This window comes from Dipodomys spectabilis, unplaced genomic scaffold, assembly GCF_019054845.1.
Source record: "Dipodomys spectabilis isolate Male_0828 unplaced genomic scaffold, ASM1905484v1 ptg000003l, whole genome shotgun sequence".
NCBI classification, from domain to species: Eukaryota; Metazoa; Chordata; class Mammalia; order Rodentia; family Heteromyidae; genus Dipodomys; species Dipodomys spectabilis.
In genome coordinates this window covers 2,178,232-2,196,014 of record NW_024870680.1, presented here as the reverse complement: position 1 = coordinate 2,196,014, position 17,783 = coordinate 2,178,232, and the positions used below count along the sequence as shown (strand labels likewise).

Genomic DNA, 17,783 nt, shown 5'->3' with positions numbered 1-17,783 from the left:
CCCCCTAGGGGCCTTTGAGGTTCCACAGAGCATGCCTCAGAATTATCCTTTCTGAGGAACAAGCAACCTTCATTATTACTACCAATTGAGATCTGCTCCTGACTCCAAGAGATGTTAACTCCCTGGAGTTGCTGGCCTGCAAATAACAGGAAGCCTGGTAGTTGGTGCTTACAGACACAGTGAGAGTCAAGAGAACATAATAGTGGGCTTGTGGTTAGAGTGCTATTTAAGTCTCTCCTAAGGAGAATAGTTAAAAATAATTACAAGTTAGGAAACATTTAGCTGGAAAGTATATTTAACACACTTTTCCCCCAAAGGCCTGTTCAGAAATAAAAATACAATTTTTTAAAGAGTATATAATAGGATACTGAAAAAATATCTATTACAAATGGCCTCTGAGTATAATATGGTTATTACCGGGAAATATGCAATTAAAAACACTAGCTTGGAAATGTGGCTGAAGTGATAGAGTGTTTGACTAGCATGCCTAGGCCTTGGGTTCGAGCCCTAGTTCTACATATACACAAAAACTATGTACAAAAACTATATCTGCATTGCATGCCAGTGCAGCTATGGCTAGGCAATACTGTGCATGTTGTTTCTTTATGTTGCCTCATCCAGCACTTTCTGGGTCAGAGTACCTGAGGGTATATTCCTCATATTAACAACAAACAAATATACGTATACTGCTTGCTTTGATAGCCAAAAAATGGATATGATGCAGTTAGAATACACTTGGCATCACTTCTTCTCTCCTTTCAGAAATAAAATTTAGAAATGAATTTGGAGAAATACACATTGTCAAAAAAAAGAAAAAAGAAAACATTCAGCACACTAAGGAATTTAAAGCACTTTCATAAATAGAGAAACAGCAACATTCAATGTTTTATTTCTCACTTGTGAAAATATGTATAATACATCTTACATATATAGAAGAGTCCCACAGCTTGAGTCTGAGAAAGCCAGAAGAAAGGCACCTACAGATAAACCAGCACAGCATTTGGGGCACACAATGGGAATGAAGGCAACAAAAGCACAGGAGGCTGTGGACATAACTCTGAAGAGCTAAATCATACACACAACACTTAGTTCTGCCAAGAATGGAGGTTGTCTCTGAAGAGAATACCATTTCTCTTTAACAAGCCTGCCAGACCATCAAAGAACACATTGAAATCTGAACAAAGACACACCAGGACAAAGGCAAACGCCAATGCTTAACTTGACAGCTGGTTTGCTCTTATCCACTTTCTCTTTAAATCTGGACAACTTTGTTGATTTAAAAGAGCAAATACCAGGGCTGATGTTGTAAAATTGTGTTCTGCAGGTCAAGAGAATTTTGTAACAGACTGTTTTCAAAGTGTGTAAACACTGTGTGGATGGTGGGAGAACATTAAAAAAGAGCACTTACTATTTCTCTTACAGAAAAGGTACAGGCATAGATCTTTGGCTTGGCACGTGTGTTTCCCTCACCTGGTTTACCCAAAATGGTACAAATGGAGGCATAATTCATGAGATCATGGGATTATGTCTGTCATATGCCAGCATAGGACCCTCCTAGGATTTAGCACAGCTGGAACAGCTGACGGCCTTGGGTGAGGGGAGATGAGGCTTCACGATGTCAGGCTCTATGGACTCCATTAGGTCACATTCATGAGCAAGTATGTGCTTCACCAGGCACCTGGAGGCTTCATCAATGTTTATATTTTCCTAAGGAGAAAGCAAAACAGATTTTCTTATTTAGTATCATAAAGAATGTCTCAATAGTCTCAGATGTAAAAAAAAGAACAGTATTTTTTAACAAGTCACTTCAAATTCCTTTCTAACCAATATCCATGTATCCTCTTATTTCCACTTTTTTTTTCCTTCAAAGAATTCTATCTTTTAGTCCCTCACATATATGTGTACTATATTTTGTCAAATGGGGGCAATATTGTTTGCTAAGATGCATTTGTAGCTTGAATTTGGTAGAGGTCAAGTCTCTTATTTTAACTTAATCTGTATTACAGCATAATATTGTACAAGAAATGAGAATTTCAGCCCGACATAGTTTATAATTGCCTTCTGTTGCATATTATTATTGTGACCTCGACAGAAAATAGAAGTAATGGGACACTTTTCACAGCAATTGTATTTTAACAAATATTTCTGGCTCTTTGTCTTCCAGTCAAATGGTAGGTGTACATGGTCATGTGACTCTGTTGGCCAATGAAATGCAAGAAGTAGCATGTCTTGCTTTCATATAAGAGAAGTAAGAGGCACAATTCCATTCCTCAACCTCCTCCCCTTACTTCCCCCCCACCCACACCGCTCAATTTCTGCTATCACAGAAACACTGAAATGAAAATTCTTTTGGCCTTGGTCTCTTAGTAAGGATCAAATATAAATAAATGTCCCAATCAGCTCACTATGACACAAATAGTATGTGTGAGAATTATGACCATGTTGTGTTAAGCTATTGAGATTTGAAGCCATCTATTATGACATTATCCCGACTCTTTAAAGGAAAAATTTGAAATTAGACTTGTGATCTAGTTTCAGGAACAAAATAAAACTTAATTTAAGGAAAATATGGAGCAAGAACTTGAATCTAAAATATGATAAAATACATTATCTTTTTCTACTCATCAGAAAGTTAAAACACAGAATATTTACTACCAGTGCACAAAAATGGAAACATCTTTGCTCAAATAAAATGTCTTAAAGTGAAGATCTGCAGTATCATCAAATTTTATTGTGTTTTTAAAAATTTATTTTATTGTAAAGATGTTGTACAGAGGGGTTACAGTTACACGAGAAAGGTCATTAGTACATTTCTTGTCGAGCATCTTTACCCCCTCCTTTGTTGTTCTCCCACTATCTCTTAAATTTTATTGTTTTAATCACAACTTCTAGAAATTCTTTGATGCATTTTCATATATTAAATATAAAGAAACATAAAGCTTTCTTTTGTCAAATTATTTTACTATTGTATCTTGTCGATCAATCTGAAGTAGAATTATATATCTCTAATTTTTGTATGTGTCAAAATTGTTGATTTAGGTTTTAAGATCATTGCAAGAAGTCATAATATTAAAAAAAAAACATGTAGGAGCCAGGCATGGATGGCTCACACCTACAATCCTAGCTACTCAAGAGGCTGAAATCTGAGAATCTCAGTTTGAAGCCCATCTGCACAGACAAGTTTTCATCTTTCTTTCTCCTGTTTTTTTCTTTCTTTTTCTTTCTTTCTTCTTCCTTCCTTCCCTTCCCTCCCTCCTTTCTTTTTCCTTCTTTTTTTTGTTTCTTTCTTTCCTTTTTCTTCTCTCTTCTTTTCTTTCTTTTCTACCAGTCGTGAGGCATGAACCTGGGCACCATTTCTGAGTGTCTTAGCTCAAGCCTGGCACTGTACTGTTTGATCCACAGCTACACTTCCAGCTCTTTGTTGGTTAATTGAAACCAGAGTCTCACAGACTTTCCTGCCTAGACTGGCTTTGAACTAAAATCCTCAGATCTTAGCCTTCTGAGTTGTTAAGATTACAAGTCTGAATGAGCCGTACCCATCTTTCTTATTTCTAATCAGCAAAAAGCCAGAATTTGGAGACGTGATTTAGGTGCAAGCAGTGAACAAAACAAAAACAAAAAGTGAAAGTGTGAAGCCTAGAGTTCAGGCCCAGTACTGTAAAACAAACAAAAATGTAAGAGGTAGTGATGGTTTGCCAGTGCATCCATGATTAATGGCATTAGCTGAAAATGTTCATTCACATACCCTTATCCTTAATTCACCTGTGAATGAAAGTACACTATATCCGTGATGAAAGTACAATATAATTCAGGAGTCCCAGACAACAACTTGATTATTTTTCTCTGCTCTAAAGAGCATTAGCGAAAGGATTTGAGGGTTTCTAAATCCAAAACAAGGTAAAGATCTAACCACCTTTTAGCTTGTTGCTATGTTAGCTAATGGTTTTTATACTGGAATTATGTTTCTGTCTCAGAGCCTTGACTTCTTCAATTAAAAAAAGGTCTTGCTTATAGCACTCACCTAGGAAAAGCTTGCTTTTCTTGACAAGATGTAGTGTCATTAACGTCTTGATAAGAGGACTGTCTCAGACACTTTATATACATAGCCTTGCATCATATTTAAAACACTAACCAGTTAAGATTAGTTTTGGCTCCTATTGGTTTTGTTGAGTTTGGGTGCAGACGGCTATTTCTTAACTTAAGTATCCACCTTACTGCAGGGGTAGAGAATAGCAGCACTTGTGCCCCAATCCCCAACCCCCTTTGGGAAAACACCTATGCTCTAACAGCATACTTTCTTCCTCTCCTCTTCTTCTTACCATGCTGCCCACAGGTGAATGACCTGACCTCCACACAATAATGTGGCATAGGTGAAGACTTATTTCTGAGATCAGTGGGAACAGGTAACTTCACCTGGGCCAGCATTTCTCATGATAGCCCTGAACTGGTAACTTTAAGGTACTTCCTTAGTAGTTAATAAACAATGCTTTCTCATTGTGGCTTGTGTGTTGAGGAGAGGCAGCAATAAAACTCACCCCAAATGCCAAGCAGGAGAAATTATCATGTGTTAGCAGGTAAGAAATATTCAGTTTAGAAAGACTACAGACCATTCAAAACAAGTGGATTGGCAAGCCAGAGCTCCTAATTGTATTTGACTCGTGTCACTGTTTCTAACCAAGCTGTATTCCTTTTCAAAATTAATTAACAGGGGGCTGGGAAGGTGGCTCAGTGGTAGAGTGCTTGCCTTGCATGCCTGAGGCCCTGGGTTCGATTCCTCAGCACCACATAAGAAAAAAGCCGGAAGTGGCGCTGTGGCTCAAGTGGTAGAGCGCTAGCCTTGAGCTGAAGAGCTGAGGGACAGCGCCCAGGCCCAGAGTTCAGGCCCCACGACCCCCAGACCAAAAAAAAAAAAATTAATTAACAGAAGTTCTATTTGTTATTAAACTATATAGCTAGCATTAGACCTAATAAATACTAAAGAAATCTCAATTTCATTCCATTTCATTTATTATCATAATAAAAATGTTTATGTGATAAAAACAAGTTTCAATCATTAAAAAGCCCCTACTTCACATAAAATGTAAGTTAGATTTGCCAATAGTATTTTTAAAAATCTCCTTATGTATTAACATGTCAGTTAAATAAGAGTTTCTTTTGTTAATGTACAAATTTGAAAGTATGTTAATGGGTAAGTAAAAGGGTAAGTAAATGCTATTATTGGCCATTTAATAAAAATCCATTACTATTATAAGAAAGACAAATAAAAGCCAATAGTTTAGCTTACTAAGATGACTTTGTTGGTTAGAACTAGCAAAATCATTTTAGTAAAAATAGTTCCAGATAAAGGAAACAGCCAATGTATGGTGAATCTCCACTGACAATGAAGTAGTCAATCATGGTACTAAGCCACATTCATTCTTTTAACCAATGTAATTTAGATTTCCCTAAGTATGAGGCATACAGAGATAAAGATAATAAAAGAAGTCTCTTTTTTTTAACTTTTTGAACTTGTGCAACTTTATTCTTTTTTTTATTTTTTTATTGTGAAAATACCATATGGAGGGGTTAAAATTACATGGGCAAGGTAATGAGTACATTTCTTATCAAGTATTGTTGCCTCTTCCTTTGTTTCCCCTTCCAATCCCTTCCTATCTCCCTTCTCATCCCCTCCCCCTCCCAGAAAACTTTTTTAAATATATATTTTTTATTGTAAAGATACTATACAGAGGGGTTAGTTACATGAGTAAGGTAATGAGTACATTTCCTATTGACCAGTGTTACCGCCTCCTTTGTTTTCCCCTACCATGCCTTCCCTCCCCACCTCCTCCTTCCTTCCCCCCCAGAAGTTTTAAAGTTCATTTTCAACATAGTGTCTTGTACATCTCATTGTTACAATGGGTCAACTTGTATCCTTATTTCAGCATTTTGTTATTTCCCTTCCCCTCCCCAAATTAGAAAAATTTGTAAAAAAGATGCAGGGCATGAGAATCAAATACAGTGAAAACAGGGGTTATACCATGGGGGAAGAACATACAAAAGAAACAAAAAAATTTACATAGTACATTTCTTGTGTCCCTATCTTGGAGTTCATTTCATTAGCACCATCTTATATTAGAAAACTTTTATGAACAACAAAGCAATATAGGGTTTAGAAATGGCTTCGACTGGCTTGATTATCACAGTATCTGGAAAACTTATCAGATGTTTTTGAAGGTCAAGTGACATTAAAGCAATACTATACAAATTCATTAGAAGGCAAGACCAGACAGACACTTGGAACATTCTCTTAATCTAGACATTGGTAAGTATTTAGTGACCATTTAGCATGCATGTAGGATGCTCCCTGCCAAAACAAAATGCCTGTTTCAGGCTAGGAAGTTTATAAGAGAGCCAGGTGATGGTAGCTTACACCTAGCTATTTAGGAAGCTGAGATCTGAGGATTCAAATTTAAATCTACACTGAATAAGAAAGTCCATGAGGTTCTTATCTCCAATTGATCAATCCATAGTCCCCCTCACCCCCCCCAAAAAAGAAGTCAGAAGTAGAGCTGTGACTCAACTGGTAGAACTAGCCATGAGAGGAAAAGCTAAGGGAGAGTGCCAAGGCTCTGTGGTCAAGTCTCAGAACCAGCACACATACACAAAGACTTCATGCTTTTATATGCCACCATCTTACCATAGACAAAGGATGAAAAGGCACAGGATATGAGGTTCAAACCACAGGTCTGGAGTCACGACCTATCTCTCTCTTCCTCACCTTCTGCTTAGATGATCTTTTTTTTTTGGGTCTGGTTATGGGGCCTGAACTCTGGGCCTGGGCGCTGTCCCTCAGCTCTTCAGCTCAAGGCTAGCACTCTACCACTTGAGCCACAGCGCCACTTCTGGCTATTTTTCTTTTTGCTTATGTGGTGCTGAGGAATCGAACCCAGGGCCTCTGGCATGCAAGGCAAGCACTCTACCACTGAGCAACCTTCCCAGCCCAGTCATGACCTATCTCTTTCTTCCTTGCCTTCTGCTTAGATGACCTTGGAAAGTTACTCTGAGCACTTTGTGCTTTAGTTTCTTAATCTGTAATCAAGAAAACAGCCTTACCAGTGATTTTTTAATCACTGAAAACATGTGAAAGGCATGGCATACACTCCCTATAAATGTTTTTATCTCTTGCCATTTAATGCTCAGAAGAACATAATCATGTGTATAGTATATGTCTTCATCATGAATCTAAGGAAACTGAGTCAGAGAAGGGATAAGTCACACAAGTCAGTGGTAGGATCAGGGTTCAATTCCTCAGCACCACATAAGCAAAAAGAAAAAAGCCGGAAGTAGCGCTGTGGTTCAAGTGGTAGAGCACTAGCCTTGAGCTGAAGAGCTGAGGGACAGTGCCCAGGCCCACAGTACAAGCCCCACGACTGGACCCCCCAAAAAAATTGTGGATAAAGTACAAGTTTGAATCTGGACCTTTATTTCAGCTCCCTTAAATAGACAGGACATTGGGTGCAAGCATGAAAAGCATGGGTGCAAGCAATCAGGACCTCAGCCTCGGGCACGTCTGATTTGTAATGACAAATATAGTTGGCCTGGAATTTCTCCCTTCCCTTCCTTTCTTCCTTCCTTCCTTCTTCCTTCCTTTCTTCATTCCTTCTTTTCTTTCAGTTCAGGGCTGGTGATTTACCCCAGAACCTTGTACATGCTAAGAAAACATTTTATCATTTGAACTATGTACTAGCTCTTTTATTTTGGATATAGTGTTGCACCACTGTTTGTCAGGGCTAGCATGGAACTCCCAATATTCTTAAAACTGCCTCCTGACTGCTCAGATTATAGGCATTTACCACCATGTGTAGCTTCTCTCAATTTTCTTTGTTGTTGGTTATTGCTGAAGTCATAGACAAAGGGCCTTTACTGGGAAAAAAATAGAAATACAAAGTAAAATCTCTCACTTCTTGTACCAAGGGTAGAATGGACAATCAGACTTTGATAAAACTGTAGGCTCCAGGCCCTTTGGGCAATTAAATTCTGACATAATGGACTGACTCACTTGGCACTTAGGTAAATGTAAGGTTTGCTGGAAAGGAAACTACGACATCAGGCAGAAAAGAGTTTATTGGGGGAAGAGCAAACTGCTGGCCTGCATGAGATGGAGTTGTGCGGAAAAAGGGGGAAAGAAAAATAGAAAGGGGGGGGACTCAAGTTGAGTCAGATTACATAGGGAAAGGCAGGAGGCGGGACCACAGCAGAAGTGCTCTCAGAGCCTCTCGCTGTCCGAGAAAAGTGTAACCAGGGAGATTCAGGAAATGACCTCAGCGGATATAACCTCAGAGTCTGGGGTCCTTTGTTGACTCACAGTCAGGTGATTGACAGTCAGGTGACTACTGGTTTTAGGCAGGGGAAGAGAAAGGGGAGGGGCTATTCTCCTGGACAGACCTAACAGTAAACACAGCCAGGCTGATATTTTCTGAGTGACTTGTGTAGAAAAACAGAGCTGTTGACTAAAGAATAAAATATTACTTGGATACTCTTATTTGTATTGATGATCAAAAGTAGCAACAACATCCCTAGGAGCATTGTCAGCAAGAAAGGTAATTTACACATCTTGTGACTGCCAAGTCACAACCACTCAGCCTGGCTCTGGCTGGAATTTAATCACATATCTGCACTGGGACAAGACGGGTCTACTTTGATGACTGCTTAAGGTTGATGTGTACTTTCCTGCTGCTGATGCTAGAAATCATTCTATTTATATCAACAAGTAAACCAGAGGAAACGCTTAAAGTTTCTAACACATTTTACTGAAGACAAATGGTAGTGACTACCAGAGTGAAGCAAGTGTTGTATTTATGAACTAATAGTCACATGCACTCTTCATAAAAATCAATTAGCCAAGGGGGCCAAGATGGCAACTGAAGTGTTGTATTTATGAACTAATAGTCACATGCACTCTTCATAAAAATCAATTAGCCAAGGGGGCCAAGATGGCAACTGAACAGTAGGGAAACACCACAGCTCTCTCCAACCAAACAGAAAGTTTGAGTTCCATTGCTCAGTTTCCCCAAGAGACCAATAACAGCAAAAGGTGAACACCCAGAGTAAAACAGGAGGTGAAAAAAAAAGGAAAAAAATACAAAAGAGAAAAGTATGAAGATCCTTCCTCTACCTCTTTCTGACCACACAACTCCACACCAAACTGGCCCAGCCAGGCCCAGGATTTCCAGATACCCCAGAACCACAGTAGGTCATCTGTAGAATGCCAGCACAGAAGACTCCCAAAGTGCCCATGCTGGACCCAGTGATGGTAAAAAGAGAAACCTTGGAGCTCAGAACCTGCAGAAAGACCCTTACCCTATCCCTCACCGGTGAAGCGGCCTGCACCATCCCACCAAAGCCACTTTGCCCCACAACTGCAGGGGGGCGGGGACCCCAGAACCACAATGGGTCATCTGTAGAATGCCAGCACAGAAGACTCTCAAGGTGCTGATGTTGACCTGGAGAGTGCAAACATAACAAAAACCTCACTCAGAAACTGCACAAAGACCCCCTCCCCCACCCCTCACTGGCGGAGAGGCTCCTTGCCATACTGCCAAAGCTGCCTGGCCACCTAAACCACAGTGGTCCATAGGAGACAAGCGCAACCCCCCCCCTCCCCCCACAGTCTAAACCTACACAGCATAAACAGAGGCAGAGACGGTGTGAAACACAGACTCGGAACCACCACCACCACCCAGCCCAGCCCACAATCATCTCAATGAATGTGAAATGCAGTAGACCAGTGCTGGCAGTAAACCTCAGAGCTTGACCCAGACTCTTCCCCCTGCCACTTGGACTACAGGTTTTACTAAAACTGGGAATTGTGCAAGCATCCGACCAGCCTGTGGAGCACACCTAGTCTACGAGGTTTGAGCAAGAGTGCCATGGAGGGGAGCTTAAACGCTCAAGCTGGGAACTGCACCTTCAGGCCACAGCAGCCAGTGGTGGAAAAACAGAAAAACAGAGCTGTTCCCACATGGGAAACCCAGTGGCACATGTCCCACTTGAGCCCAAACAGTGTTTTCCAGGCCAGGGACTGGGATCCAGGGCCAGGCTTGGGGATCGGGTGCCTGAGCTGCATAACCACCTGTCCCGATTGAAGTCAGAAGCTGAGCACATGCCTCAGCAGAGGGTAGAAAGCAGGGAAATGCACCCCCTGGGAACCTTGCCCAAGATGGCAAAAGATTTGTGTGTCCAGGTGGGAGAACCAGAAGCCCAAATTCACCAGAGCCTTGCCTATGTATCCTGAGCTGGGGATTGGACAGCTCAGGCCACTAGCACCTGATTATAGTCAGGAACTCATAGTGGTCTCAGGCAACTGAGAGAATGCAGCCAGCCCACCCAGTCTTACCAAGGGCACCCCTGGGAGGCAGCATGGACTTTCTAAGCTGTTTAGTCCTTGGCTGGAAGGCAGGAACTTCCTGTGAATTCCAGCAGACAGTTGAGAGTCTTACATGGGTCAGACTAGCAGCTGGAGGTTGGCCTCTCCCTCTACAGAACCGAGACCAGGTAAAGACACTCTCAGCCAACCCAGAAACAAGAGCGAGCTTCATCAATTGATCCAGGAACCAACCCTGAACCAAGCTAATGACCAAAACAGCTAATGACCAAAACAGTCAGAGGTTGGGGCTGATCTCCAATAATCCCTGAATTCCCATTTGAAAATCACAATGAAAAATTACAAGATTCATCAATAGCCAAGATACCAAGCCACCTCTGAAAGCCAGCAGACACCCAGGGAAGAGCCCTAGTGAAAGCAAAACAGAAATGGAAGACAAACGCTACATCCAAGAGATGTTAGAGGCGATGACTCAAGAATTGAAGTGAGAAATAGATCAGAAATTTAAAGAACAAAGAAATGGATTACCAAAAGAGATACAGGATTTTAAACAGTAGATGCATTCAAAAATAGATGCAGTACACACCTTGCTAAGAGATGAGATTAATACTCTGAGAACCAACATAGAAGTAAAAAATGGTTCAATTTCCTCCATGCAAACTACAATGGAAGCCCCAGTTAACAGAATGAATGAAATGGAAAATAGGATATCAGGTATGGAAGACAAAAAGCAGCAACTGAGAAAAAAAGTCACAGATATAGAAAAATCACTTAAACTATGCAAAAGGGAAGTCCAAGAACAAGCAGACAGTGCCAAAAAATTTAACCTTCATACAATTTGGGTGGATGAAGGTGAGGGATAACAGAATAAAAGAATGCAATTCCTATTCACTAAGATTATCACTGAAAATTTCCCAAATCTTAAAAGAGAAAAACCTTTCCTTTGTAACAGAAGCATATAGAATACTTAACAAACAGGATCCCAGGAGGAATACTTCTAGGCACATGATAATAAAAAGGATAGCTCTAAATAATAAAGAAACAATCTTGCATGCAGCAAAAACAAAGGAGCTATATTATAATGGAAAAAAATCAGAATCACAGCAGATTTCTCCAGACAGACAATGAATGCAAGGAAAGCCGAGAGTGTACCATTCAAGCCCTGACAACCAAAAACTATCAATCCAGACTGATATACCCAGAGAAGCTAGCATTCACATTCGATGGAGAAACTAACATTTTTGATAGTAAAGAGAAACTAATGAATTCGTAAATAATAAACCATCACTTCAAAGAATATTAAAAGGGTGAAAACATCATCAAGAAAACAATAAAGATCAGGGATCTACATCAGATAGATATCACTAGAAGTCCAACTAAGTAAGTACAGGAGAAAAGGAAAGAAGAAAAACTTAAGTAAGCAGGACAATGCCATGAAAGACAATGCATCTCTCTATAATAATCATAAATATTAATGGGCTCAATTCACCAATCAAAAGAAAAAGCCTTGCAGTTTGGATCAGAAAACAAGGCCCATCCATCTGTTGCCTTCAAGAGACCCATCTCACAGCCAAAGATAAAAACAAACTCCAAGTGAAGGAATGGAGGAAGCACTACCATATAAATGCTCCCAGCAAGAAGGCAGGAGTTGCCATTCTGATATCCAACAAAATAAACTTTTCATTAAAATCAATACAAAAAGACAAAGAAGGACACTACATATTAATACAGGGCACAATCCAAGAAGAAGATATTACCATTATCAATTTATACTCTCCAAACATTGGTGCACCCAAATATGTTAAGCAAATATTCTCAGACTTAAAAGAATAAAATGGATCCAAATACAATAATACTAGGAGATTTTAATACGCCATTCTCACCAAAGGACAGGTCTACCAACCAGAGGACTGGCAAAGAAGCCTCCGAATTAAATGATGCCATATCTCAAGTGGAATTAATTGACATCTACCGAGTTTCCCACCCTACAACAATCCAGTACATATTCTTCTCAGGAGGCCATGGATCCTTCTCCAAAATAGACCATATCATAGTTCATACTAGGGATTTAAGCAAATACAAGAGGATTGACATAATCCTCTATGTTCTATCCAACCACAATGGAATCAAGTTGTTCTCAATAACAAAGCATACTCTAGAAATTACAGAAATACATGGAAATTGAACAGCACCTGGGTAACAGAAGAAATTAAAGAAGAAACTTAAAAGTTCCTACAATTCAGAGAAAACGAATACTCATCACAAAGAAACCTGTGGGACACGGCAAAAGCAGTCCTGAAGGGCAAATTTATTGTTCTCAGTGCACACATCAAGAAAATTGAGACAGATCAAGTAAAAGATCTCATGATGTAATTAAAACTGCTAGAAAAGCAAGAAAAAAATTAAACTCAAAGTTACTAGATGGAGTGGGATAACCAAAATAAGAGCTGAAATTAATGAGGTAGAGACTATGAAAATTATAAATAAAATTAATAAAAAGCTGGGGTTTTTTTTTGAAAAAAAATGAAATTGATGGATCTCTGGCAAGATTAACTAAAAAAAGAAGAGAGGAAACCCAAATCAATAAGATCAGGGATGCCACAGGAAACATTACAACAAATACCCAAGACATCCAAATAATTATAAAGAACTATTTCCAGAATCTATACTCACTAAGGAAGGAAAACCTAGCAGAAATGGATGAATTTTTAGAGAAATATAAATTGCCCACACTGAATCAAAAAGGAATAAATCAATTAAATAAGCCAATATCTTACAATGAGATAGAGGAAGCAATCCGAAGTCTTCCAACAAGAAAAAGCCCAGGACCAGTTGGATTCACTATGGAATTATACAAAACCTTTAAAGAGGAACTAATACCCTTACTCCTCAGACTCTTCTGAGAAATAGAAATGGAGGGAGCTATCCTAAACTCATTCTATGAATCTGATATCACACTCATCTCCAAACCAGTCAATGACCCAACAAAAAGAGAACTATAGACAAATCTCCTTGATGAACACAGATGCAAAGCTCCCCAATAAAATTTTAGCCAACAGAATCCAGAAACATATTTAAAAAAATCACATATTACGATCAAGTAGGCTTCATCCCAGAGATGCAGGTATGCTTTAACATACATAAATCAATAAATGTAATCCATCACATCAACAGATCCATGGTCAAGAACCACATAATTATCTCCATTGATGTGGAAAAGGCTTTGATAAAATACAACATTCACTCATGTTAAAAGCTCTGGAGAAAATAGGAATAAAATCCATATAAAACAGACCAATAGCTAATATTATACTAAACAGGGAAAACTACAACCAATTCCCCTAAAATCAGGAATAAAGTAAGATGTCCACTCTCACCACTCCTCTTCAATATAGTTCTGGAATCCTTAGCCAGAGCAATAAGGCAAGAAAAAGACATTAAAGGGATCCACATAGGGATGGAAGAAGTTAAACTATCCCTTTTTGCAGATTACATTATATTATACCCCAATGATCTCAAAAACTCCAAGCCAACTCTTAGAACTTACAAACCACTTCAGCAAAGTAGCAGTATACAAAATTAACCCACAAAAACCAGTCGCTTTCCTGTACACCAACAACATATAAACAGAAAGGGAAATCAAGGAAACAAATCCATTCACAATAACTTTAAAAAAATTAGGAATTAACCTTACCAAAGATATAAAGGAACCCTTTAATGAAAACTATAAAAACTTAAAGAAAGAAATCATAGAGACAGAAGGAAATGGAAAGACCTTCCATGTTCTTGGATAGGCAGACAATATAGTGAAAATGGTCATACTGCCAAAATTGACATACAAATTCAATGCAATTCCCATTAAAATCCTAATAATGTACTTTACAAAAATAGAGAATACAGTCCAAAAATTCATATGGAACAACAAAAGACCTAGAATAGCCAAAACAATTATAGGCAAAAAAAAAAAAAAAAAACCAACATGGGAGGGATCTCGATGCTGGACTTCAAACTCTACTATAGAGCCATAATAACAAAGACAGCTTGGTAATGGCACAGAAACAGACCCAAAGACAAATGGAATATATTAGAAGATCCAGAAATAAAACCACATGCTTACAGTCAGCTGATATTTGACAAAGGAGCCAAAGACATACAGTGGAAAAAGTATAGCCTCTTCAAATATTATGCTGAGAAAACTGGATGGCCACATACAGAAAACTAAAAGTGGACCCCAGCCTGTTACCATATACTAACATCAACTCAAAGTGGATTAAAGACCTTAACATCAAACCCAAATCTCTGAAATTACTGCAGGACAGAGTAGGAGAGACACTTGAACTTATAGGCACAGGCAGGAACTTCCTGAACACAGTCCCAGGGTCACAACAAATTGGAGTGAGACTAGATAAATGTCACTACCTTAAAATAAAAATTTTCTGCACAGCCAAAGACAGCAACCAAACTAAATAGCCAACTAATTGTGAAAAATATTTACCAGCAATATATCAGACAAAGGCCTCAAGAAACTAATCTCTCCCAAACCTAACAAACCAATTACTAAATGGGCATTGAAACTAAAAAGATACTTCTCAGAAGAAGAGATAAAAATGGCAAAGAAACACATACAAGGAAATGGTCACCATCCCTGGTTGTAAACAAAATGCAAATAAAAACAACCATGAAATACAACCTTACCCCAGTCATAATGTCCCACATCTTGAAGTCAGCCAACGACAAATGCTGGAGGGGATATAGAGGAAGAGGAACCCTATTGAACTGCTGGTGGGAATGTACACTAATACAACCACTTTGGAAAGCAGTCTGGAGGCTCCTCAGAAAGCTATGACCCAGAGAGTTCCGGGAAGATGGCGGAGGAGAAGCTGGAATCTGAACAAGCTCTTGCATAGAAAACAGTTTCAGAGTTCCAGTGAACAGTCTCAAGCCAGAGAATCACACCAAGTGTGCCATCACAGGACAGAGAGTTAGTCAAGAGAGGGGAAGCCAAGCAGACACATCTGAGCGTCTGCCAGCAGCTGCTGCTGCTGCGGCGGCAGGGTCGCAGCGGCGACCGCAGCCGCGGCCATACCTGAGCGCTCACACAGAGAGTCCGGGACGAAGGAGCCAGACGCAGCGGGCGAGCGGATTCTACTCAACACCAGCAAGAACCGACAAGGAGCGGACAACTTCATCCTGCAGTTTGCAGACCAGAGACGACCCAGGATACAAGACTCGGCGTGAGTAGAAGCCCCACTTCTTCACTCCTTCCCAGGGAGCAGAGGAGGGAAGGCCACCCCTCCCCCCACCCAGCACCGGTGATCTCCATCTTGGATACCGACAAAGCTCGGAGGAGCGGCTAGCTCCAGCTCAGGCCTTGGAATAAAACGAGTCATTTAGCAGGTCACAAGAACTTAACGGCGAAGTGACCTCACAGACTCAGTTCCATCCAGGGAAAAGTCACCCAGCTCAGGCGCCAGCCATTGGAGTGGCTCTCCTCACCGGGTAACCAGAGCCAGAGGCTGCCCCTCCCTCTAGCAGCCACCACAATCAATTGAAAAACAGAAACCCTGAGAATGGCTCCAGGCTGGGTGCTGTGAGTTTTTTTCACAAAATAGCCCCAGGGAAAAGCTACTGTTTGTTGAAAGGCCTCAACTCTACCCAGAACCTAGCCTCATCACTGCATCCCCCTCTTTTGTGATTCTCAAAGCAGATCACCCTCCCAGTAAACTAACCTGGGAGGGGGATCTCAAAATCTTGGGTAAAGCAGAGCATTTTTCTGCCTGTTCCAACAAACTGACTTAAGAAACCAATCAAGCCACAGGACCTCAAGCTGACCAGAGACTCCAACAAGACTCTGGTTACAGACAAAAGGGAGATACAGGATTCTTCCCACCCCTCCCCGCCCCCCAAAAAATCAAAGAACTTTCTTTTTTTCTTCTTTTCTTTTTTTTTATTTGTTTTTTTTTTGTTACCTTATATATACAAAAAAATTTTTTTCCTTTTCTAAAACTTTTATTAATCTTTAATTTTTGCCTCTTCTGAAAAAATAATTGTTTTCCATTAACTTTTTTTTTTTCCTTTCTCCTCTTATAATTTTTATTTTAGGAATACGAGAATGTGTGTTTTCCTTTCTTTTCTTGTCTTCTTAATCTTTTTCTTTCATTCTTAATTATCTTCTTGTTTTTTGTCTAGCTCTACTGAACTTCTGATCTTTTCTTCTCACTTTCCTATCCTTTCCATCTTTTCCTCTTTGTTCTTCTTTATGTGACTTAACTCTTGTCCTGCACATCCTCAGATAAACCCGTAGTTAACCAGTAGACCCTACCCCCCATTGTGTACACACTTAATCCACAAACTTATTACTCAATTCAAAACCTCTGAGACTTAAATTCATTAATAGCAGTACTACCTCTTTATACCTATATAATATTTTAAGCATTTTTTTAAAATTTTTCACATCTCCTCTATGTCCCTCCCTTTCTCTCAACATATTCATATTCCTCTATAAATAGATGGTCTTCTAATCTCTAAAATAACATTAATTTTTACGTTTCTATTTTTTTTTTCTGGTCTCTTTTCATTCCCCTTTCCCTTTCTTCTTTTTCTCTCTCTCTCTACTTGCATCCTACCCAACCTATTTCCTGCACTGTGATTAGGACATAGTTAACTCTCCCTGTGCCTCCCCACACCAATCTATTCCTATTTTTTAACCACATCTCTCCCTAACCTTAATAATTTCTGGTTTTCCAAATTCTTCTCTGCGGTTCGAAGTCCTTTAACATATAGTTGTTTGATGTCAAATAGATGTATCTGTTGAACTAGATTGTATCTGTAGATTATTGACTGTACAAATGCAAACTTTGGTTGATGGTTGCCTTAAGATAGTGTTCTAGCACAAAACTGGTGCTATCTTCATCTCAAATGGGCAGAGAAAGCCGGAAAAACACAAGAAAAATGGCAAATTCGGGTATCTCAATTCCCAATCTTGATAATCAGGGGTTAGAACAGGTAATGAATAATCCAGAGGAGAGTTCCCAAACAGCTCTACAAACACTGCTGGCAAACATGATAAATGAAAAGTTTGACAATGTACAAAGGACTCTGTATGAGCGTGACAGGGAGAGAGAGGAGGCATCCCAGAAGTTTATACAGGAATATCATAAGCGTGAGGAAGCTACTCAAAAACTGATACAGGATTTGCGTGAACAACTTGAGAATACTCAAAGAGAAAGGGAGGAATGGCGTGAGCAGGCTGAGAACACTCAAAGAGATCTGCAGGAATCCCACGAACGGGAGGAAGCTAATCAAAGAGTAATACAGGAATTGAGAGACCAGGTAGAGAACACACAAAGATCACTAAAGGCATTCATGGAATCCATTAACAAAGAGCTGAAGGAAGTCAGGGAGACCACAAAGGGAATGC

The 17,783-nt window shown here is 39.7% G+C and overlaps 1 protein-coding gene across 1 annotated transcript in view; it reads right to left on the bottom strand.

Annotated features, from left to right (window-relative positions):
* Window positions 1–639: 639 nt before the first annotated feature.
* Window positions 640–17,783, bottom strand: part of Rab38 (RAB38, member RAS oncogene family) — a 90,949-nt gene continuing 73,805 nt past the window's right edge. The window contains exon 3 of the mRNA XM_042688981.1: window positions 640–1,707. Within this exon, the coding sequence (XP_042544915.1) occupies window positions 1,555–1,707 (153 nt within the window). The 3' untranslated portion in view covers window positions 640–1,554. The remainder of the gene's footprint in view (window positions 1,708–17,783) is intronic.